Source organism: Tasmannia lanceolata, unplaced genomic scaffold (genome assembly GCF_043159265.1).
Source record: "Tasmannia lanceolata isolate RefF3 unplaced genomic scaffold, GAP_Taslan_0.1 ptg000008l, whole genome shotgun sequence".
Taxonomy (NCBI): Eukaryota; Viridiplantae; Streptophyta; class Magnoliopsida; order Canellales; family Winteraceae; genus Tasmannia; species Tasmannia lanceolata.
In genome coordinates, this window is record NW_027518685.1 from 199,449 (window position 1) to 225,100 (window position 25,652).

General features: G+C 37.2%; 1 protein-coding gene and 1 long non-coding RNA gene across 9 annotated transcripts; both read left to right on the top strand.

Annotated features, from left to right (window-relative positions):
- The first annotated feature begins 9,831 nt into the window (after positions 1-9,831).
- Positions 9,832-15,281, top strand: LOC143882497 (uncharacterized). 3 transcript variants are annotated; one of them, XR_013252248.1, is made up of 5 exons: positions 11,853-12,263; positions 12,424-12,502; positions 12,596-12,710; positions 13,584-13,706; positions 14,944-15,281. It is a non-coding gene; the product is annotated as an uncharacterized LOC143882497 (long non-coding RNA). The 3 variants fall into 3 exon arrangements; XR_013252249.1 differs by lacking the exons at positions 11,853-12,263; positions 12,424-12,502 and adding an exon at positions 9,832-10,140; XR_013252247.1 differs by lacking the exons at positions 11,853-12,263; positions 12,424-12,502; positions 12,596-12,710 and adding an exon at positions 9,832-10,140.
- A 5,305-nt stretch (positions 15,282-20,586) lies between these two features.
- Positions 20,587-25,652, top strand: LOC143883817 (uncharacterized). 6 transcript variants are annotated; one of them, XM_077387109.1, is made up of 7 exons: positions 20,587-20,925; positions 21,053-21,123; positions 21,237-21,326; positions 23,136-23,259; positions 23,374-23,532; positions 23,715-23,778; positions 25,116-25,652. In XM_077387109.1, exons 4-7 carry the CDS (start codon positions 23,256-23,258, stop codon positions 25,333-25,335), a joined length of 447 nt encoding a protein of 148 aa, XP_077243224.1. In that variant the 5' UTR covers positions 20,587-20,925; positions 21,053-21,123; positions 21,237-21,326; positions 23,136-23,255; the 3' UTR covers positions 25,336-25,652. The 6 variants fall into 6 exon arrangements, with proteins under 6 accessions (XP_077243224.1, XP_077243225.1, XP_077243223.1 ...); XM_077387110.1 differs by lacking the exon at positions 21,053-21,123; XM_077387107.1 differs by lacking the exon at positions 23,136-23,259 and having other exon boundaries at positions 20,588-20,925; positions 23,324-23,532.

A 25,652-nucleotide genomic window follows, 5' to 3' on the forward strand; every position in this document is an offset into this window, starting at 1 on the left:
TCCAAACTCTTGTCACCTTAATTACATGTATGGGCTACATTAATACATTACCAAATTGAAGGAATGATAAATGCAAGTGGGTGACATGGATCCAATGGAGCGGCTCAGCCTGAGCTAGAGCTTAGAAACCCTATCTGCCATTGTAGGTTGAGTAATCCAACCCCTAACAAACCAGCTCCATACCATAATCCTAACCATCCGATCTATAGGACCAAAATTTATAGCCATTCATTCTAAACCTCCACTAATCATAACCCTAACCATAACCCATAACCATAACCATAACCATGACCCTAACTATAACCATGGTTTTAAATTTCGACCGAAATCCAAAATTTCGGATTTCGGTGGAGACTGACGCCGAAACCACACAAAACCGAAATGGTCATTTATTTCGGCCGAAATTTCGGAATTTCGGTCGAAATTTTGGTTTTTCCGAAATTTGACACAAAAAATCTGTTTTTTTTTTAATATTAATTTAATATTTCACAGAACTTTTGACCAAAATTACCGAAATTTCGGCCGAAATTTAATAATGAATAAAATATATTTTTTTTGTACCAGATTTCGACCGAAATTTCAAGGTCCGAAACTGGTACCGAAACCGAAATTTTAAACCTTGACTATAACCTATAGAACTAATGGGTTGGATGACTCAACCAACAATGGCAGATAGGGTTTCTGAGCTCTAGATCAGCCTGGCTCGAGCTCAGAAACCTTTTCCTATATATATAAAACTGTTGGTGCGCTTAAGCTCACCAAAGTTATGGTGCGCTTAAGCGCCCAATCACATGGGGGCCCACTTTGTTAGGATGATCCAAAGCATTCATTTGAAAGGCCTTATCATAGATAGGGTGTGTACCAAAAATCAGCTCCATAGGATCATCCTAACCCCTCCATTTGCGGAGGACAAAATGGACAGATAGTGTTTGTCCACAAATCTGCCCATTTTTGTCCTCCACAAATGGAGGGGTTAGGATGATCCTATGGAGCTGATTTTTGGTACACACCCTATCTATGATTAGGCCGTGCAAATGAATGGTTTGGATCACCACAGAAAATGTGGGACCCATGTGATTGGGGAGCTTAAGCCCACCATAAGTTTGGTGCGCTTAAGCTCACCAACAGTTTCCTCTATAGAGATTGTTGGAAATCGAGGATATTTTTACACATCTCCACACAAATCGAAGATATTTTTTGCACACACCCTATCTATGTCATGGCCCATCAAATGAATGATTTGGATCACCTACAAAATGTGGGCCCCCACTGTATTCCTAGATGACGGACTGGATAAGTTATCTGGTATTCTCTGTATTCTCTCTCTCTCTGAGCTTTCAAAGCTATACCGACCGTAGGTAGTGGACCATCAGATAACGGCATCTTCTAATATTACCGACCTTCAAATATATTCGAAGTGTTGTTCCTACTAGAGATTGTTAGAAAGTATTTAAGCCTCTTTGTAATCCATCAGACATTTTTAATCATTGCATGTGATTCTTGAAGAGGATGGGAAGGTGTTTTGCTAGGATGGAATAATTATGGCCAAGTAAGATCGGTTTAGTGCCCTTGACCCCAAATCCGCGGCCAGGCTCGTGAGATCCGCGGGATCCAAAAACACCCATCAAGCAATCTACGGTTCCTGAACATCTGAAAAATGTAAAGGAACCACGTGTGAGCTAAGCACCCCGAAGGCAATCCCATTACCCATGCCGGCTAATACAAAATAATATATAGTTTTTAACAAAAGTAATTTGTGCAACAATTAGAAATCAGATCCACCGTGGGAGTAAACATGCATTCGAGTTCACACCAATCATAGCAAAAGGCCAATAATACCAGTTTACAAATAATTTCAAATTCACAGAAAATACTTTGGTCTCAAATAAATGGTTTTAAGACGGGTATCAATTGTAACAATCCATCACACCTCAGTCTTCTCTATGGCAAATTATCCTCCCAATTTGCAAGCTTGTACCCTCGAACGAACCAAATATGGCAGCAGGATTCGCAAGTCCAAAAAGCGCACAAGGTAAATACACAATCGCCGGAACTCACCTCTCTAGCAGCCATAACTAACCTCTGCGGCAGTCAAATCAACATCTCCCTAGAGCTCACCTTAATTACCAGGGGACCCAAACTCACCTCTCGGGGAGATCATCTTGGCCGGCGTACGTGATCACGATCAGTGTAAACCCACTGGCAGGTGTTGGGTACCAAAGTTCCAAGCTAGATCTTACCATTCTAGTGGTGGAAATCCTTTTCATACCAAGACTTGGGTGTTCAAGGTTTTAGAACACGAGTGGAAATCCATAGTCATTAACAATCATAGATAAGCATAAATGGTATTCTATGAACATGCTACAACCAATCTCAAACTCAATTCAAAATCTCAACCTTTGGAAAACATCCCCATGTAGGTCCATAGACATGCTTCTAACATAACTAGTTACAGACCCGTGCGATGCACGGCGCGACAAATAAATTAGATTGATTCCATGTGATCTTGCCACAATGGTACTGATATTATTGGCAGCCGTCTGATGATAAATCTCAATATCATACCAAACACAACTAACTTGTCATTTATAATCTACACAAAATGGAAGAAAGATGGTATCAGAGCCAAAGGTCTCGAGTGAAGTGGGACCACATGTACCATGTGTTTGCCAAGTAGGCCACACGTGCGGGGGAGTGTTAAAAGTTAAAAGATAAATAACACCTTTCTCCAACAGCTTAAGCTTTTGGAGAAGTTGGTAAGTTAACAAAAGATTCTCCGGTAGTGCCTTAAATGTCACTATTATTGTTTTAATATGCCACTCTACCTGCTTCTTCTGGAGTAGATCTCAGGGTTTCGCCCCCGTCTTTGTTTTTCCTATCATTGGTGAGGTGGTATGTTTAGACGTAAGAAAAACCCAAGTCTAGAAATCTTCATCTAAGTGATTTTAATCCATATTTTGTTACTTTTTTTTTTGTAGATTTGAGTTATTTTCTGCGTGATCTGTTAAACAATCTTGTTGAATTTCTTGCATATAAGCTTCCGTTCGAGTGATTGAAAGTTCGTTGACATTGAGCAGTGGCTCGCTTATTGGATCTTGTATTCGTTCTCACTCTCTTGGAAATGGTCACGGCACCCATATTACGATAGTAAGAAGAAGAGAAAGCACCTTGCGCCTCTAGAGTTTTTCCACTGTGAGCCTAGAATTTAGATATAAAAAAACGTATCCATTCAAGCGTTTGCTTCTATTCATTTCTATTTCTCCCTAAACCATATGATTTTTATTTATTTTTTTATGGGTGGAAGGATACCAATATGGCTTCAGATAAAGGTGGCGTTTGTGGCGTGGTTAGCAATTAAAAAAATTTACACATCTCCTTACCTAATTCATTGCAAAGTAAAATTTAGGCCTTATAGAAAATTAAGTCAGCTATTAATGGCATTTATAGAAACTGAGTATCTAGGTATACAAATTAGAAAATTCATATGCCACAAATAGTAGAAAATTTATTGGGTTAACAGTCGTTGTCGTGGTTCTCAAAAGATCCAAGGAATAGGAAAGCCTAAGAAGCATCTTTAAAAGTTACTACTGAAGAACTTAATGTATATGGTTAAGTTTGATGGCCTATAAAAAGCAGGATCTTCGTCTTTTGTATACTAAAGATTATGATGGTTTTGTGAATGTCTCCATTCATCCAAAATCACATACTATAGATGTTAAGGAGGAAAAACTTACATGCCACCAGGTTGACATGAGAGAGATAGAAAGGTAGCAATTTGAAACACGAGTACAGAGCAATAAAGAATATGGTAGGGCTGCAACTCGAGCCGGGTTTTACCCGACCCGCATCAACCCGACCCAAAAATAGCCTGGGTTGGGTTCAGGTTTCATGGGTTTCGGGTCGAGCCGGGTTGAGCATTCAAAAGCCCGAATGAATCTCGGGTCGAGCCGGGTTTGAAGGGGCCCGACCCGAGTTACATAAGTTATAGTATGTACATTTTTTTCTATTGTTAGTTAAAAGTTAAAAGTGAAAACCCATGCACCCACTGTTAATGTATGTGAGTGTAATTTCTGCTTCTATGAGTTGAGTTAATTCAAGTGTTTGATTCAGCATTGTTTGATTGTAATTACAACATTGTTTGATTACGGCATTGTTTGATTCAACTTTCATTAAAAAATTGCGTCAACGTGAAAAAACCCGACCTGACCTGACCCGACCCGAGATTTATCATGGGTAGGGCCGGATTTGGGAATCGTGGGTTTTCGGGAAAAAACCCGACCCGACCCGTCCCAAGATATTTCTCGGGTAGGGTTGGGTTCTCCAAAACCCGACCCGCCCGACCCGAGTTGCAGCCCTGGAATTTGGAACACCAACCAAATGAATTTATGACGCAAAACATGAACCCTTGTATTCTATTTCCTGTTTCATATGCAAGAACAGAGAAACAACTAACCCAAAACGTAGAGGAAAAAAATAATAATAATGGAACACTGGCTTAGACATTAAAACACTAAAATAAAAATAGCACTCATATCAATATGTCGGAAATTCAAAATACAACATTATAAACAGATTCCGAAAAATGAAAAGAGAGAAATTATGGAAAGCATAAAGACAAAAATAGAGAGCAGAAAAATACATAAGAAAACAAATGCCATTAAAAAAAATATCAAAATAAACATAACGATAAGAAATTGTGAGCCGGCGTCGTAGGCCTTTCCCAAACAATCATCTCCAGATGATCCTAACTCTTCTAACCGCGCGTAGAGATTTTTTTAATATATGAAGCCTCGTCGTATTAGATTGTAGGGTCAGGAACATCCGATGGAGATGATTTTTGAGGCACCACCTACTTACGTTGAGGCTCAACAAATGAACAGTTTGGATCTTCAAGCAAAGTGGACCCAGTGATTTTTTCTAAACAATATTCGTTATATGATGTATACCGCGCCATAAAATAGGTGGGCCCAGTGGGTGTCACGTCCATTTGTAGGTGAGCCTATAGTTTGTAAAATACAGTGAGGCCTACCTTTTTCGAAGATCCAAACCATTGCCCACCAATCTTTCTAGATCGTGCCCCAAAAGTCATCTACATTTGATGATCCTAACTCTTCAGTTGTTGGACTCAACAATGAACGGTTTGGATCTTCAAAGTAAGTGAGTACACCCATAAATGTTTATATATATTATTAAAAAAATTACACATCTCCTTACCTAATATTCATTGCAAGGTAAAATTTAGGTCTTTCTATTTCTATTTCGGGGGTTTTTTTTTTAACAATTATATCAATAGGGATTCTGATTTCCTCTTTTCTTTAATGAAATTATTTTTATCACTAAAAAGTACACTTGTCGTTACCTAATTTTCATTGCAAAGTAAAATTTGAGAAAATGGAAAATTAGGATATAAGTGCAAAATAAAAAGAAGTAGAGAAAAGACACCATCTTTAAGGAGAGTTCTATGGAATATGGGAAATGTAAAAAGTAAAGTTACCTCCAAAGAGAACCAACATAAAGGAAAGGTATTGGAGCAACAAGGAACCCAAATTGCAAAGGAAGAAGAGTTCTATCGAATATGGAAACTATAAAAAAGGCAACTGAAAGAAAGTCTCATGATTATCTAATAATATGTAGGGATTTTTGCTGATTAGTCCCTACATGACAAAATAATTGCTTATTAGTCCCTAAGAAAAGCATATTAGTTGAACAGTCCTACTTTTAGAAAATATTTGCTAAAAGGTCCCTAAAACTCACGAACTTCAATTTTCTCTATTTAAATTTTTAAAAAGGTGAATTTACCCCAAACCCATTTAATCCGTTTTAGCGTTTTTTGATTTCCCATCCAATATTTTTGGAAAAAAAAATTAGGAAATAAGCAACAATATTATCTCTTCCAATATTGACTTTCCAACAAGATTAGAAGCCAAACACTAGTTCTTATTCCCAAAACAAAAGTTCGGAAAGGAAAAAAAATCTAAAATTTCTTATTTCTTAGAAATAAAAAAAAGATAAGGTAAACCAACCCTATTCAATTTTCCAATTAGGGACCTTCGGTTTATGATGTTATCCCTCTAAATTAATCAGACATAACTCCTCAATGAAAAAAAATTTCCATAGAAATAATTTTCCATCAGAGATATTTTCTTGCAATCCAACCAAGATAGGAATTTCTTAGAAAACTTAGAAACCAAAAATATTCCTAAAATTTGTTACTTTATTTATCTATGAAGATAAGATAACTCAAACCAACCCTATTTAATTTTTTTAAGAGGGATTTTCAATTTATTTAATTCCTAAAATAATTTTTTGTTCAAGGTTTTTTGACGAGAATATTGGAAGAGATAATATTGTTGCTTATTTTCTAGTTTGTTTCAAAAATATTGGAAGGGAAATCAAAAAATGCTAAAACTGATTAAATGGGTTGGGGGTAACTCTGCCATTTTAAAATTTTAAACGGTGAAAATTGAAGTTCGTGAGTTTTAGGGACCTTTTAGCAAATATTTTCTAAAAGTAGGACTGTTCAGCTAATATGCTTTTCTTAGGGACTAATAAGCAATCATTTTGCCATGTAAGGACTAATCAACAAAAATCCCTAATATATAAGACATAATTGATATTAATTTGAATTCCAAACATAAGGCTTTTGGAATTCCAACATCTCGTAAAAAAGAAATTGACTGTTGGATATCCAACCTTTTAAAATCTTCTCAACATAAATACGAAATTGAGTATTGAATTTCCAACTTTTTTAAATCCTCTCAATAACAAAATGACGGTTGGATTTCTGACTTTTTTAAATTCTACAGAGGATGTGAGAGAGAGATAGAGAGAGCTATTTTCTCTCCTAATAGTAAAACCAATTAATAGTAAAAAGGTGAGAGAGAGAGAGAGAGAGCTATTTTCTCTCTCCTAATTGTAAAACCAATTAATACTTAAAACGTGTGTGTGTGTGTGAGAGAGAGAGAGAGAGAGAGAGAGAGCTATTTTCTCTCCTAAATGGAAGACTTTTGGAATTCCGACTTTGCAATTCCTTTAGATATACTTTTGAATAAAACTTGGTAAAAAGGGAGAGAGGATATAGGAGATTTAATTGGCATGATAGAGAGAGAAGAGAGATGTAATAGCTTTTAATGCAAATACAAATCTCTTTCTCCCGTAAGATAATTGGAATGAAATTACAAATCTCTATTAAAACAAATCTCTATTAAAATTGTAGGATAGAGGAGGGGCTGACACGTGGCGAAGCCACAACTTAGAGGATTCCGTTTTACTTATATATATAGATAGATAAGGGACTGGTTTTAAAGTCATCAATTTTGGTAATCAAATCTAGTCCTGCCTAAAAATTAATTAAAATCAACCTATGATGTGCAAATTCTCAATTACATAGAGCATAGGTTAGTCAAATAATCATGCATGTGTCTATAATAATACATAAATACATACGTATGTATAAATATGCTCAAACCCAAATGAATCTACATGGGAAGCATGAAGTATGTCTTTCTTTCCCAAATTTTTCTTGGTAATCAATAATTAAAAACCATGTTTTCATGTTTCCCTTCCACTCACAAGCCTTTGACAAAAAAAATGTAATGCAAATCTGTAGTTTATCTCAATACTAAGGTAAAGCATGGTTGTCTTTGAAAATAAACATGGAAGAGATGAATTTACATATAATTACTCATTGTGAGAAACTAATGTGCCGATATTTGAAGTAAAGTAGGTGGCTGAAATAAAATAAAAACCTAGAGTTATATAGGCATGTTGAGGTGGGAAATACACCCAAGAATGCTAGTTATAAGAACTATTTATAATAATTCTGCTTACCAAAATTGTGGCTATAGAAGCAAGGTACATGACTGTTAATGTGCTTCCGAAACAAAGGATAGTAGGTGATGGAGATACCCAAGGATTGGTTTGCCAATGTAAATGGCAGCATTAATGGGTATCAATCCAACGATCTGTAGTAGGCTTTGGAGACGAAAACGAATAGCAATAAGGGCATCATACTAAACTGGACTGTAGTGTGAGAAAAGATAGTAGTTGTCGCCGTTACTTGTGCACGATTGACTCTTGAAGAGATGGTGAATTGTGGAGGGAAGCTACCATAATTGATGGTGTGCTTGCTGAAATTTCTTGATGGCAAGTGGCTGTTTTGACGCTATTACAAGTTCTGAAATTCTGAATTTTCTTGGGCAGATGGCTTGTCGTTAAAGATGAAGGATAGCAAGGTGGTGGAAAGTGGTTTATTTCCCGGGCAGTAATAGCAGCTTGTAGAGGTTTCTAGGGCTGGTTTGTAAAGGATTCTAGGGACTGGTTTGCAGACTTGTCTAAAGTGCTGGAGAAAGTGAACTTGTAGGAGACTTGCAAGTGTCCTAATGGCAGCAAGATTCCTCTTGCTAAGACTCGGATGCCTTGTATGGAGAAGGAAGAGGAATGAAATATGTTGTTGAAGGTTTACAGTAACGAATTCATTCCTCTCTCACTCTCAGTGTTTTTATATACCCAATGGCATTCTTGCTGGACGAAGAATGGTGCCATTTGCGTATCTTCAGGCATCTCTATCATGGATGGTGTGGGACCCGATCCAGCGAGAGGGGCGCGGCACGCCTCCCTCTCTTGATTTCTCGTACCCACGCGAATAGCGTATGCCTTTTTATTATTGATATAAATCAGCTTTTCTGTGAACTTGGGATCACTAAAGCAATATGAATTTCACGCAAAAGAGAATGACCAGAGTCGCTACCTAGGTAAGAGACCTAGGACCCATAAATGACCAGAAATCTAGATTCGTTACCTGATTACGAGAATAGAAGGTATGGAGAATTACCACCACATGCATCATTCTTGCCCGAGAATCCGGTCATCAATTCCAAAAGTTAAGTCTCTTGAATTTCTTTTAAATTGTTCATTTAAACTCTTTTGATGCGCAAACTATGTGACATGCATCCTAAAATTTCATTTCAATGTAATTCCTAAATGTGCATCTTGATTTTCTTGATTTGTTGAGATTCAATCTATGTGAAAGTTCTCTTAAAATTCTAATTTGGAAAAAAATCCTAAGTGATTTAATCAATTTAATTTAAGGTTTTAAATGAGAGAAGAAATAACAAAAACTACCCTAAAAAACCCCACTGATTGTGTGTGGGACCGACTCGTGCTTGGAATGCCATCCCGGCATCCAAGCTGCCTACGTACCCAAGCCTCCCTGGGATCAGAGTCAACGTAGTTCGGTGGCATAGACTAAACTACATACCTAAGACATCTAAGACACCGATCTAGACTGGAAATGACTGTTTCAACAGTTTAAAAGAGATTATTAATTCAAGTTGAGTAGCTTTTATTATCCTAGGACTTCATCTAAGATGCTATATGGTCCTATCTAAGTGCAAGACAGCCCTTTAGACTAATGCAGGTGAACCTACATCTTAGGTTAACTAGGCTTGTCCTATGAAAAAATGGTTAACTAGTGTAATTAAATCTATGACCCAATTGCTATCAATAACAATCGGCCGTGATGAGGCTGGACTCCTAACTCTAGAACACCCTAAAACCTAGATCGTGACGTAAGGATCCCTAAAGAGAGCTCTAAAAGTTCCTACGAGATGATACCGTAATTCAACGGTTGGATTACAGTCTGTTTTTTTGAATGGTTAGATATCATTAATAGAGGAGAAGGATATACAAAGCCGATCATGAAGGACGACTGAAATACAAGAAAGAAACAGAAGCAAGTGTCACAAAAAAATGCTATTCTCTGTCTTTTTCCTTCCCAACCCTATAAAAACGCACACCCTATTAATTTTCTTTCTTACTGATATATGATAATAAGACGAGACCTTCATCTGAAACGAAACAATTAGAGTCCTCCTCTTCTGCTTTGCAATCCCATTCTGCTTGGGAGTATCCACACAAGAAGACTGATGAAGGATACTATGAGACTCAAGGAGGGATAGGAAACCAGAAGGCAGGGAAAAGTACACCTTGGCATTGTCAGTCCTCACATCGAGCGGAACAACTATACTAAGTACACACCTCATGGTAAAAGATATGAAAAGCAGAGAAGACATCACCACGATCCCCTCTCCTTCTCCCTCTCTTTTCTCCAAACTTTTCGGAATGCTGATGCTAATAATGGTAAGAGGATCGCTGATTTTCCCCTCTGATTTGGTTACAACGGCATAATAGGAGTTTCGGGTGTCTTCATTAATGCAGTTTTAATTATATCGAAAATCTTCACCTTATCTGCATTAATGCAGTTTTATTTACCCCTTTTTTATAATTTTCTGATCATTTTTTCATATTCATGTATTTTAAATTTTCCGCGATTGTTTTTAATTTTACAATTATTTTTGTTCTAGCTTTGGTTATCATTTTTTTTTTTTGTAGAAATATTTGCTGCTACCTTTGTTCTTTTTCTTTTTTCTTTTTTCTTTTTTTTTTACGATAATTTTTGTTCCCTGATTATTATTTTTTTAGATTAGGGAAAAAAAGAAAAGAGATCTGGATCACGTGCCCATCTTGCAGAGAGAGGGTTTTTGTTTTTCTCCTCTCACTTTCTTATGGCCTGTTGCGGAGAAGAAACAGAAGAGGGCTTCACAGAGGAAGTGAAAGAAAGAGTGTTTGGGTCCCGTAAAATCCTTCTTCACTCGCAAGAAATTTTTTGTTCCCTGATTATTTTTTTACTGCATACATGCACTTGCAAGAAAATTGGCCAAGAAAATAGGACGAAAAGATAAGGAAAAAAAAAGAAAAGAAGAGATCTGGAACACTGCCCATCTTGCAGAGAGAGGGTTTTTGTTTTTCTCCTCTCACTTTCTTATGCCCTGTTGCGGAGAAGAAACAGAAGAGGGCTTCACAGGGGAGGGTCCCATAAAATCCTTCTTCACAAAAATTGCCACAATTTCCCCTTTACCCATTGAAAGGTGAAAAGGATTTCGATGTAGACTCTTTTTAGCCTTTACTTGTTTTCTGTTATGGGTTGGATAGTTGGATCCAAGGTTCCTTCAGTCATGCAAGTTGTTAATTACTATTAGTTTATATCTTCATACAGTTTGGATATTGCCTAATCAAGAGTCATAAATTGTTGTTAGAATGAGAAGCATTTCACTGCTGCAATATAAAAATTAGAAGATACAGAGGGGTTTGAATGATGATGTTATTTAGGAAACTCGAAATATATAAAGCTTAAAAAGAAATAAAAGATGAAGAAGCTAGCCGAAGCCAGCCTTCATGGAGCAGTAGCAATAACGACTTCAAGAGTGCATCCTAAAATAGTAAAACATACTGAATTATTTGTTTTCTTAAATTGAATACCAATGAAAAGATAACATCCAATTTGTTCACAAGTTTTTCAGTTGGTAAATTGATAATGGAAAACCACGAAGAGCTTGAAAAACTTTACATTATCCCATGAGACGCAACTATTTAGTGCTACATCAGCATGAATAATGTTCTTAGAAAATATAGTCCGAGCACTAACATTTCTTTTCTTCTGGATCAAATAGGAGATGTTTTTGTTAAATTTTAAAGTGTATTTTTTGGGTAGCTTTATTTTATTTTTCTTTTGAGTGTTGTAGTGAGGGCAAATATGTACTTTTGTGTTCATGGGCATATTGGTCTTTTTGCCTAGCTTGCACATGTGTGAGCCACACATGTTTGCTCCATCTTTTCCCACTACTTACCTATTTCAAATTCAAACCTTTACTTGGAACTCCAAACCCACTACTTCCCTAAGCATTTAAGACACCACTTTCCCATACCCACTACCACTTACCTAAGTTATCTTCTCTTTACTTTCCTTGACTAAGCCTATTCTCATTAACTTCATTTTGGTAGAGATTCTCCACAACCTAGACCTCCATTGCTCCATTGAAGCTCTCTTGTATTCAAGCTTTCCTCTTGAAGCTTTCTTCTTTTTATTGTTGTTTATCTTGTAGTGTTGTTCTTTCTATCATATATTGAAGCACATCTCTTTTGGGCCTTTTGGGCATTGTTCTTCTTCTACTTGGTTGTTCATCTTGGGCTAGTGTAAACTTTGGTTTCACTATTTGAGAAGAGGATTTTCCGGTGTTGTGAAATCCGTCTTTCTCTATAGTTTTGCATTGGATTCGGCAAACTGTAGCCCTGATATATGGGCTGTATTTGCTATTTGATCTGGCATTTAGGATCTTTCAATAAGTTAACTTTCCTAAGTGTTAGATAATCCTGAGAAACAGAGGACAGAAACTATAATGTTTCATTGCTTCTATTCGAGCTTGGTTAGTGGATTTCATGAAGATCAGTTTTTTTTTTCTTTCTGCTTTACTTTCTTTATGGCAAGGAAGTATAATTTGTAGATATTGCTGCTACATTTAAAATCCATTATTGCAGTTGCAAGTTATTCAGCACTAACATTTCTTTTCTTCATGATCAATTAAGAGATATTTTGCATTGGATTCGGCATACTGTAGCCCTGATATGTGAATTGTTGTGGGGGTGCATAGAGAGATATGAAAAGGTTAATCAAAATAGCTATATCCAATATTGAGTGTGAATTCTGTACTACTCTTTTCTGAGATCCTTTTTTTTTCCTGCTTTGTTGAACTGGTAGTCAAATAGTTTCATCAAAGGACTCTCACACGAGATAGGGCACCATATTGAGGAATTGGAAGGGTTTCAGAAATCGAAGGCAGCCCTTGGACGGCTGATGGACTCTATCTCACGAGGTAAATGATATTCTCATAAATATGAAAAAAAAAAAACAGGTTGAATTCATTCACTGTGAAGATAGTTGAAAGGGATACCTTATGGGATTTCAGCTCTTTAGTTTCTGAAAATACAGAGATTCCTGTTTTTAAAAATACAGCTCTTGTGGGAGATTTCACTATTATTAGATATGTTCATGGACAAATTCAGTGAGTGTGCTGACATTTCTGCACCCATGGACACTACACCAATTGGAAACACTTTCTTGCTGGAATATTAGGGCTGTTGAAGATTAGAACTTATTTAGTCTGCCAAGATTGGGTGCTTTTTCATTCCACCAGCACTTCTATACTAGATGTTCTTTCACCGTCTAAACCGGCTTGGTTGAGAGAGCTTCCCAGTGGAAAACCTTAATAAAGACGAGGCCAAAAAAGTGAGCACATGCAGACAGTTCACCAAAAGACACAAACAATTAAACAAAAATGTGTTCACACTCGGTGTTGCTTTTTTAGTGTTTTTATATGATATCTTCTTGATAGGATTGGTTTTTGGAACATGCACAAAGCAGAGAATTATATTGAAAAAAGTTCGCTGTAATATGGTAGTGATGGAGGAAAAAGTTGTTTTTTGCGGATTCTAACATGAATTTGGGGAGTTATTGTTGGAGGATGAAAACACTCAACTAAATTGCCAGAGAAATGTATTTTTATCTTCCTATAGCTGGAATATAGCTTGAATACACATGTTTCCTGGTGGTAATCTTTCTTATCCTTGAAATTGTTGACCTCGACCAATTTCCGGGAATCATATGATTGTGGCTTTTTTAGATTGATTTTATTTAAATTGAAGGTCCATCTTGACCAAAAAAGCTTACGATTATCCCGTCACTGCAGGGAGATGTGGATTTGGTTGAATCTCGGATGCTGCTCCGATTTAAACCTTGCCTCACCAAGCATTCCACCTTCGATGGACTGAATTCTCCTCTCCATTTTCCCACTACCGAAGTTCACGTAATGGTATTCCTTCCATCGGATTTCGATATTTCAGATTTTGCAGTTTGCCTTCCATTGTTTTCTTCATTTTCGGTTCTCTGTTTTCTTTTTAGTGGAATCAGTGGTTATATAATTCTATTCATTGTTTTTTTTGGATATGCCGACCAATTTCTAGATGCATATTAATTTTCTAAAAACAAGTATTTGAGATATTTTTCTCTATTCTAAAGTTTTTGTTTGTTCTTATGGAAATATTTTTTGTTTTAACTTGTTAATCTATTTAGAAGAAATCAGTAGGAAGTTCCGGTTGATTGCGGCTGAAAAAAGTTAATTATTTCTTTAAAGCTACTTTTATTTTAGCTTCATAACTTTTATAATGATAATGATCAGTTTTTAAACTTTTATTTAATTTTTTATCCACCTATTTTAGTGTACCAAGATTGGTTTCTTTTTCATTCTAGCAACAGTTCTATATTTTTTGTTCTTTCACCGTCTAATTCATTTGTCATGTGTTCATTTCAAACTAGAATGACTAAATCAACTTACACTCAGCTCTCTTCGCCAAACTGATGCTTAGTTGTAAGTTGTATTCTCATTTCTAGAAGGATGTTGGCTTTGAAGTTTGTATTGCCATGGAAATTACAGCAAGGGCACATTTGGCTACCATGAATTTTTTTTTCATGGTAAATCGGGGGTCTCCAAGTGGAAATGAGGGTGAAGTGCCTAAAAATTAGGAAACAAAAAACAGGAAACTAGTGTCTCCGGTGATGAGAAGAGCAAAAACTCACAGTTGATTGGATTTTGAGTAGAGTTTTGTTTCCTGATTTTTAGCCACTTCACCCGCCTAACCCCTCTCACCACTTTGAGGAACCAATTTATCATGAATAAAATTTCATGGTAGCCAAACATGCCCTAAAGTTTGCAGAAAATACTGTATCCTCACTTATATAACCCAATTTCTCCTATCATTTACTATCTCTTCTATATTTTTAAATTCTTGATAAGCAACATTTCCATGAGTTGTACTTGAAAACTTGCCATGCTGATATTCTTTTGCTTCAATATGGTTATTGTCATTTCCATGGCTACTGTGGATTCATTGGATACGGTGAATATTTACATTTTGCAGATATTCTTATTCTTGCATTATATGGAGCAGAAGTTCAATTCTTAATCCATCTTAGTTTTTATAATTTATTTAAATGAGTAATTATGGATTCTTTTTTTCTACGAACACGTAATGAATTAGTGATTGATGCAGGCCTGCCCAAGTTTACTTGGAACGCGGTTCGTTCCGGTACGCAGTACGGGAACGGGTACGGAGTACGATGATAGTCTGGTACGCAGTAATATGAGGGTAAGCTAAGTTGGTTCTCTATATGGGGTTGCTGGTCAGTTTGGAGCGCTAATCCGGGTTGCTCTAATGCTCTCTAGTTTAATGTTATGCCAAGAGATGCTATAGCATTGCTGGGCCTTATCTTAAATATGACAGTCAAGCATATCAAGTGGCTGCTGACAGTTTTTGGGAAATATAATCACATTTGACAACTATTTAGAAAAGAGATTAAAATTTGTAGTGCTAATATAGTTTTTGGTAAAGGCAGTAAAACATTTGACAACTGTTTATAAAGAGGTTAAAACTTGTAATGCCAATATCAGTTGGCTTGTGGTCGGATTTTTTGTTTAGGTGTTTTAAGTGATTGCATGCCTTCCACGGGTTCCCTTTTCCTTCATCTTTATGCCATTTACAACCCCCCCCCCCCCCCCCTGCAAAAGCAAGGAAGCAGGGAAGGAGGTTTTACAATACCGTACATGGATTTTAGTGAAAGCCTCTGGTTGAACAACATCTGTTTCAGGTTGGTCTCTTTACCTCTTCTCAGTTTCTTTTCTTTTTTTGCCTCCAATAAGGTATGATTAGGTTAAAGCAAGGAAGGAGAGTTGTTTTTTTGTTCTCTCTCTCTCTCTCTCTCTCTCTCTCTCTCTGCATCTCTCCCTATCCAGTAGGTCGTTCGGGTAGCTTTTTTTGGCGATCCGGGTCGAAAACGACCCACATTTGGGGTCAGCCACCCTGGATCGTGGGTCGGAGGGTGGGAGGGTGATCCTGATATCATTGGGCCTGCCATAGGGATATATTAGAACATATACGGACAATTGTCACCCCGTTTCATCCATCACCAGCTTTGACTACTGAATTTCCTGGAAAAGTATCACCAGATATTGTTCCCTATGAGGTTGTACGAACTTCAATAAAGAATAAGGATAATCCTAGTAAAGCATGGGCGAGATAAGAAATTGGGTTTACTTGTCATTGGTAGAGACACCAATTCATTTTAACTTTTTTTGGTCAGATTTTACCATTTAAGAGGACATAAGCTCTCATTTTAATGGAATTGTTGATAGTATATATATTTTTGTTATAACTTCTCAAAATAAATAGTATATCAATTGCTACTGTTATTTTTTGTAAATATTCTTCTCTCCTTTGTATATATTATACTAGTTGCAGTCCCGTGCGATGCACGGGGCGTATCCATTGAGATAAAGAGAAAGAGAAGTGTTGTTTGGGTTTTTACTCTTGCTTAGGAATAAACGTGTTTGAGACGGTAACAGAGAAAAATAAGATGGGTCGTCTAAACAAATCAGTAAAAGATAAATTATCAACAATATAAATATCGATAATTTATTGATTAAGGCATTAAGAAATATGCCATGTAATTTGGAAAGTGTAACTTTTGGAATTCCTTGCCGTATTATCCTTAAAAAAAGATGTTTTTTAAGTAAAGGAATGCAAGCGTTTTTAAATTTCAGGGTGCCACTTGGCGACACCCCAGCTTACCACATTCAGCTTATTGAGTAAGGCATTAGGAAACGTGCCATGTAATTTGAAAAGAGTTACTTTTGGAATTCCTTGCGGTATTATCCTTAAAAAAATATTTTTTTAAATAAAGTCAAGCGTTTTTAAATTTTAGGGTGCCACATGGCGACACCCCAGCTTACCATAGATAGATAGAGGGAAATGATCTCAACACAATCATGTTTTGTAAGTTTTTTTTTTGGGGAAATGATGTGCCATGTTTTGTTATTTCTGTTGTCCTAGCTTATCTTTTCTTTTTTAATTGGCTTGCCATAGCTTTTTGGGAACCATAATAACTCTTTGACAGCCCTTTAAATTCTAAAAGACAAGGAGAGAGAGAGAGAGAGAGAGAGAGGGGTTTAAAATCATATATGTAGGATCATCCTAACCGTTTGATTTGTGGAGGTTTAAAATGGACAAATTTGTGGAGGTTTAAACCCGTCCATTGTAACCTCCACAAATCGAAGGGTTAGGATGATCGTATGGAGATGATTTTTTGGGCACACCCTATATATGTCAGGGCCGATCAAATGAATGGTTTGCATCACCCAAACAATGTGGGCCGACCCCAATTTTGGTCGATTAACTTGATAATTTATCTTGTTTGACGGACGATAAACACTTTTCCCTATATATACAGACAAAAAGAATTTGCAAGACAAAATAATACATTATTATAAGTATCGGGATAGATTCGCACGCATGTAACATATGTTGAGCGGCGCACCTGCAGCATAAGATTTCATCCATACATGTTGTATGGAGTATAAAAGTGACTGGAACCTGTCACGCTTTACCCCCACTATGTAAATATTGTCCGATCTGGGTCCTCCACTTGCCCCGGTTTTGTTTTGTTTTCCAGCAGTGTGCCCGACCACTCCACGGGGACCCACCCCTTAGAGATGCTGAAAATGTGTCTACACGGGGAGAATGAGAGTTTACATAAATAGCCTAGGAAGTTTCTCTCCCTTTCCGATGTGGGATCTTACAATCCACCCCTCCTAGGACCCAGCAACCTCACTGAGGGGATAGATGCCGAAAATGCAGAGGGAGAAGGAGAGTTCGCATATATAGCCCAGGAACTTTCTCTCCCTTTCCAATGTGGGATCTTACAGAAGTGTATGAAAATCATCTTAATAGTTAAATAAGCAGTTGAACTGATATGAAGTCTTAAACTAAAGATACTTGTTGATGTAACAAGAAACGGATCAGCTAACTGTTCTCCTAAGCTAACCTAATTTGCGCAAAAGAAAAAGATACAAAGCGAGACATTTTTGATGAAGAAGAAACTGCCAGGATACGGATCAGAGTTAGCTACTAGCTAATTAAGTAAGCACAGATTACAGTGGAATTTGAATTGAACTTGTCCCTTGACAGAAAAAATGAGTCTTTCAATGGGGATGACCATTCTGCCTTTGTTCTTCTATCTAATAGATTTTTTTTTGGATGGAAAGTGAAGTAAAAAAGAAAGAAAGAACGGAGATTCTAGTACCGATGCAAGAAAGAAGAAGAGTAGGGAAGATAGGTGGAGAGAATGAATGAAGGCCTCCCCCTGATGATTCTAGAGAAAGCACTTCCGATTACTTCCACCATCTCCCCCGCGAATCTCATCAGCAGTGGCCGTAGAAAAACTCCCCACAACCCAATGGCTGCAAGCAAGATCTCTGCTCCTAAACTCATCTCCTTTGGCATTTCCTCCACTTTCTCTCTGTTTCTCTTTGGAGGTTACATCTTGTTTGTCAAGGATACAAGTCTCGATTGAGAGGGAGAGAGACCTCCTCCCCCCCATTATATCTATTTAGCTTTTCCATTTCTCTGTTTGGGTGAGTGATACACGCGAACACCGTTGTTTCCAACTGCCATTCTCACCTTACGGTCGTCAGACCAATCGTGTTTTAATATTACCCCGCTTTCGATTAGATTGAAGATGACTGCTTGTTGGGAACGAGCATATAGACTACAGACGGTAAATGACCGGATCAATGGCAACAACCAACTTATGGGTCCCACTCCCACCCCACCTTCAGGACTGTTCATCTAACATAAAATAATGTCTATTATTATTATTATTATTATTATTATTATTATTATTAGAGGAAATGGTTTCTGCGCTCTATCTGCCCTCGAGCACAGAAACAGAACAGGATGGGGCCACATTTTGGGTGGGATCCAAAGCATTCATTTGATGAGCCCTTTCATGGGTAGGGTGTCCACCAAAAAATCAGCTCCATTGGATCACCTTAGGGTGTCCATTAGTGGGGCCAAAAATGGACAGATTTGTAGACAAGCAGTATCTGTCCATTTTGCCCCACAAATGGACACCCATTGGTGATCCAATTGAGCTGATTTTTGGTAGGCCCCCCAACCATGATGGGGCATTCCAAATGAATGGTTAGAATCACCCCCCAATGGCCCCACCCCCCTGTTTCTGTGCTCGAGCGCTGATACCCTTTTCTCATATTATTATTATTATTTGCAATTGAATGTGAATCGTCACCTTATTAAGCATTCATTACACATCATCTGGTTGGAGGAAACCTACATGAGGAGCAAGCATGGCCTAGCTTGCCCTACCCTTTTTGATCATTTTTGTTGTTTGTTATGTCATAGAATAATAGGGAACTCATTTGATTAATTCCAACAAAAATAGGATGAATGATAAGATGGAGCATATAGTTTGCTCTATCTGCTCCAGATTAGGTTCCATCTATGGGGATCCCAACATATATAGAGGGTTCATCACCACAGAATCTCCCTTTATCAAAACTGCTTCCATTGGTGGCCTAAGGTAAAACTTATATGGAAGGTTGTTAAAGGGGGAAAATGGTATATACGTCCAATGATATATTTATGTGAATGGGGAGATCGTCCAATGGATATCCTCATGCTCCCCGTTTGGATAGCAGGATCAATCTTTTTGCTAGACAAACTTTCCTAGCTATGCCACAATTGGACTCCAATTTTAAGTCCGTATTGTTTTAGGCCTACCGTGTTTATGTAAACATAGATCCTTATGGTTAGTGACACCCCCTACCTATTCCTCTACTTTCCAAGCCTATGCCACTCAACCAAACACTACTTTCCTGTTTGGATGCATGACATAGACTCAAAAAGTAGTGGAATAAGTAATCAAGATCGAGGAGACAAGCATTGGTTTGGTTGGAATTACCTGGAAGAATAGTAGTAAGTAGTATTTGGTTCCGAGGCATATAACTTGAGAGTAGGGGAATAAGTAGGAATGCCATTACCAATATAAAGAGAGAGAAAGAGAACCAATCCCAAAAAAATTCTAGCAAAATTCACCTTTTGTGGAAGTTGGTTTGAAAGTTATGAGGGGGGGAAAGAATGTCACCTTAGTAGACATGCAATAGATGCAGGAGACATCCCAGGAAGTCTCCAAAGAGGTCAATGCTACATTGGCAACCAAACGAGTAATGACAGTCATATCGAGAAAAGTCATCAATAAAGATAAGAAAGTATCTTTGGCCACCAACTGTTGGAGTCGAAAAAGGCCCCATAGATATCAGTGTAATCAATCTCCAGTAAACCTGTACTCCTGGTGGCATTCCTTTTCTTAGATTTTGCTTATTTTCCTTTGATGCAATTTGTACAGACACTAAAGTCAGAAGAGTTATGTGGATCCAGAACCCTCTTTCTTACAGGTTGTTCCATTCTATCTTTCGATATATGGCCTTACCATCTATGCCACAGGGACGAATAGTTCTCATCAATTTTACTTCGTTTATTACCAATATTTTCGATTTCATCATTCACATGCCAAAAAAGAAGAGAATGAGCATAAAGGGAATCTAATCGAAGCTTATATACATTCTCTTTCAAATTGTCAGATCCAATCTTGTGGGAACGGTCAAATAAAGAAAATTATCCGTTACAACATTTAAATTCAAAATCACAACAATCAAGTTTTGAAAGAGAAATTAAATTCCTAGTTATGGTAGTAATGTAGAGAGTAGCCTCTAAGCTTAAAGAGAAGCCACACTACAAGAAAAGTTACATCTACCGACGTTTTTGTAGCGTCATTCCATTAAAACGTCGTTAATAACATATATGCACCGACATTCATGGAAGAAACGTCAGTGGATGGATGTTACCGCACGAAAACCTTTACCTACGTTTTTAAAACGTCGTTGAATCAGAAAACATCGACATTCATTTATAAACGTCGGTGATTAGTGTTTTAACTAGGAAATTTTACGGAGTTCTCTCTCCCGCGCGCGACTCCAGGCTCCCTTTGTTCGTTCTTCTCTTTTTGGTTTTTAGGGTTTTTTCATAACCTCTTCTGTAAGTGGATTCCGTCCGTCCACAACCCTAAATCCTGGGTGTTTTAGCTACCAAATCTCTGTAATCTCTCAAATATCTCTTACAACGGTATGTTATTAGGGTTATTTTCAGTTTTTTGGTTACAAACCATTTGGGGTTTTCCAGTTTTTTTTTTTTCTGTTCAAACTAATTTGGGTTAATCTCCCTATTCTAACACATGCATCTGTCTCTTTAGGGTTTTCCTCAGATTCTCTAATTGTAATAGGGTTTCGGTGGGTTAAGGTTGTGATTCCGGTGGGGATTTGGGTATGGCTTGGGCTTTCAATTGAGATCTGACCTAGGGTTTCTCTTTTTCTTTCCTTCTTTTTCCTTTTGACTGTATCCCTCTTTGCTAATTTCTTTGTCTGCTCTTATTTTAGGAGAGAGATTGTGATATTTGTGGTGTCGGAGTTGTTGCTGTGAATCAGCATCCTTTGAGGAAGAGCACGGCATTTCTGCTCGGCAACGAGGTAAAAGACATGTCCCTATTTGATGAAATGCCTCTGTTATGAGACTTTGATGTCGTTCTTGAAGGTTAGGGTTTTTGAAATATATATTAAAAGAAACAGAAAGAAAGAAGGAAAAAAGCTTGATAAGTTCATTTAGTGATGTATATGGGGTTTGCTAGTATGTAGTTATTATGTGGTTGTGGATACAGGTTTTAGATTTTGATTCTGATGGGGTATATAAGGGTGTGTTTGGCAATGATTCTGCTCCTGCTTCCTGGTATTGATTTTGATTTCTGATTCTGCTTTTGATCCTAACTCTGATTTTAATTGTTTGGCTTATAAAATTAATTGTCGACTACATCTGACTACTGAAATAAGTTAAACAGGACCATGTGAACAGAAACCCTTGTTTAGTATGGGTCTTGTAGATAAGCTTGACTGCATTAAATTAGTAAAGCATTTGACAGCAAGCACAAGTAATGCATAAATTGTATGGTAGGTGTCCCTGGCCTCAGGGGTGATGAAATAAAAGGAGAGAGTTTCCCTTTGTTGCAGGACACCATTTTAGAGGGAGAAAGTAGAGAGTTTCTGGGTGGTGTCCACGGGCAAGGTATCACCAAAATGATTTTATAATAGTACTGGAAAATGTAGATGTGAAGGAATTATAAATGCACTTTGATGATATGGATCCAATGTGGCACCCTTGGCTGTATTTTTGCAAGGGTAGCATTCCTTTTTTTTTATTATATCTATTCCTTTTGGAAGCCGTGGAGAGGGCGGTGGGGAGATCATAGTCTATATCATAATCTAATTATGTGTGTCGATGTTAGATAAAGGAGAGTATTGCCACCGACCAAAGAGGATTGAAGTGATGGGAGGATCTCAGCCTCATTACAATGTATCAATTTACTTTTGAATTATTATTAAGTAACCCTAGAAACTTAGGAAGGTTTGATGTGGACATCGATTCGAAACGCGAATAGAGATGCTGGCCGCCTCAAACCTACACTAAAGATTAAAACAAGAGAGGAGTTCATCTTGACTAAATTAAAAGATTCAAGCATAAATGTGGTGTATATTCTTTCCATCAAAACCTTCTCTCTAGTGGGCTACCTAGCTACAGTAGGATAGAGACACGTCGCCATCTTCTATTTGGTTTAGCTCAGGCTCTTGTGCTGAAAACCATGTAAAATGGCGAATTTTCTGTTGCTAAAAAAGGTCCAAGTGACAAGGAAGTTTGGAAACTTTTTCCCCACAGAAAATGTAAAAACATAAAGAAGAATGATCTGTGTTTATGACATCTAATATAGACTTGGCGCAGATATCATTTCCCTGTATGGCGGTGACACAAGGTTTCTTGTATGAGAACATATTGAATTGATGCAAGTTTTATGCTTTTCATGGAATGGGAGAATCCAGTATTCTGGGTTTTTAAGGTTTATATTTATATTGATGAGTATTCTCTTTCTTTAGTTATGCTCAATATAGCTTGGAGATATTCTCTGTATGTGCATTTTCGTGGGCAGAAAATTGTCATGTGACTTGATATTGAATAATCCATTTGTTGGGCTGACATGTTTTTGTGTTCTTCTCTGCCGACATGGAAGAATGAAAAACTAGGAATGGGTGACTTGTCTTCCTTTGCTCCATCAATTATTTATGTTAACGTGTTAAGACTTAAGACACTCGAAGATCATTCCAATTAACTAATAGAGACACAAGACAAATTAGAAAGAGGCAAATGGTTTTTGTGCACTTTTGGCATCCCTACACACTTGTTAGGTAGGTGTCAAAAGTTCAAAACGCCATCTAAACCAGGGTTTGATGTAGGGGCGAGCTTTGGGCAGTGGTTAGAATGGTGATGCTGCCTCCTTAGCTTTTAAAGCATACTAAAAGGTTGCGGGGATCTTTAAAACCAACTTCCCATTCACCTTTACAAGGTGTGAAGAGATGGGTGAGTCATTTGAGTTTTGATTTGGATTTGAATCTTGATGAGTTGAAATGATTTTTTTTTCCAGTTAGAGTACAAGCTAGATTTGATTGCAACAACAAATGGAACCCTATGCAGATGTTCTTTTGGAGAGTGCTCTAAGAATGAGGCTATGCTCATTTTTGCATATGTTTGGCCTACTGAGATTACTGATGCTATGTGTTAGCCCCAGGAGGCAACCCAACAGTCAATCCTTGCTATGTGACTGTCTGATGAAAGTGCACCAATTCAGTTCAAGTCAGTTCTAAACCCAGATTCTATTAAGTTTGTGTTAGCACTTAGTTATAGAGACCTGGAAAAAAGATCTGTCTGTTTTTTTTCCAAAGGTTCTGAAGTTTACTTCATGCCAAGAACTGAACTGAGAACACAGCAGTCATCAATTTTACAGTTCAGATTTAAGCACCTCCCTTTTGTTGCAGGTGCCATGATTGATTCACATACAACAGCAGAGTACTGGAAGAATAGAACTCGAGAACGTTTAGGGTATGCCTCGAGTATCTTAACCTTGCTCCATGTTTGCATTTTGTCATCCCTTCCTAGCATCTTGTTTCCCCATATACAAATTATGAACTTGGATGGTTTTATATTGTCCTTGAGGTTTCCACTTTCATGGTAAGTCCATGTTTGTGAGCTTTTGATATTTTTTCTTTTTTTGAATGGTAATTCCATGTTTGCGTGCTTTTGATATTACCTGATGTAGAACTTAAAGTTTTCTGCTCTCCACATGTCCTAGTGTCTTTTAACTATCATAAGTAGCAGTCCCTTGAGGAGATACCAATTATGTGGTTAACCACCTAAAATGAGGTATTGGATACACAATGTGTGTATCCTAATGCATAACAGTTGTTGGCTGCATTGTTTTGAAAATCTTATGATTTACTATTCAAATCAAATCTTATGGATTTCGATTTGAATCCCATGATTGAATCATAATTTGTATGAATCTTGTGGTTTTCAATTGAATCCCATGATCTATTGAAAATATCAAGTTCATGATAGTTGTTATAAGACAAGAGAAATAGAGGTGGTTATACATCACTCCACTAAACTGTACTAAGTAGATAGAACCAACTAAACCTCACTAAAGTTTAATATGAATTTAGAATTAATACCCTTTGATGGCCTGAGGAAGAATATAGGGAAATAAACATCTAAACATTTGGGGATATATCCGTTCACAATTTGGTCCATGAAAAGGTATAACACTCCATTTGGTGGGTTAAGGTGATTTCTCGGTGCCCTTGAATAATAGCTTGACAGGAGAGGGAGTGAAAAGAGATAATCTAACTAATGGTAACTCAATCCCGTTGTAGACTCTGTATAAGCTTCTAAGCTTCTTTCGGTACCTTTTATTAGATTTTGTGATCTATTAAAATTTTGTTTTGGTCACATCCCTTCATGTTTAATGTACTTATAATTTTTCTGCAATCAAATTTCTGTCATGCTAGAATAAAAATTATCCATGATAAAGATGAGGTTATTCTATGGAGCTGTGCCAAGATAATGAGGATTATAAATGAACCTACATCACCCAGACACAATGAACCTACATCCATGGTTAGCGTGGTTACCTACCTTCCTATGTTCATATACACAATACACCATGGGTATATATAATATATACACATACATGTGATACTCATGCATAAATTTCTTTCAATTGTATCGACTTTGCCGCTATTTCTTTGAGAAATGTTTTTCATTTGGCTGTCCTTTCTATGCTATCTTGATTTTAATGTAATTTAGTATCTAATTTTCACTTTTTTTTTTCCTTTTCCCTGCTGCTATAGTAATTTATCTTCAATGCATGCACTTTGCAGGATCAGGATGCCTCAGACCTATGTTGTGCATTTAGGGAATAGCAAAGAATTAATGGAAGTAGCCGAAGATAATGTAGCCAGAAGGGTTCTTCGTGAGCATGTGAGGGAGTCCCTTGGAGTGCGGAATGAAGATCTTGTTTTTGCCATCATAAACAGTATGCATTTTCCACTTATTAGATGTTTTGTTGGTTCTGGAGCACCATGCTGTAGCCATGAGTAGTGAAGTATTCCTCATTTGTTAGAGGAATGATAGATTGATGGGCGCCCTTGCAACAGCCAGCTACAAGGGTGTCCCCATTGGTCCATTCTAAGAAAGTGCATTAATAATGGAAGCGTAATTCAATCTTCAGTACAAATAGGTTGCAGTTGAAATAGATATACATGTACATTTATTTACATTATTTGGAGGGCATCAGAAGTTCTGTGGATATCAATTTACAATTTTATACTGTTTGGGGAAAGTCCTTAATTTTACTGAAACCTTATGTATTGTTGTTTAACAAAATGAGTAAACAATTCCCATAGATTATGTGGACC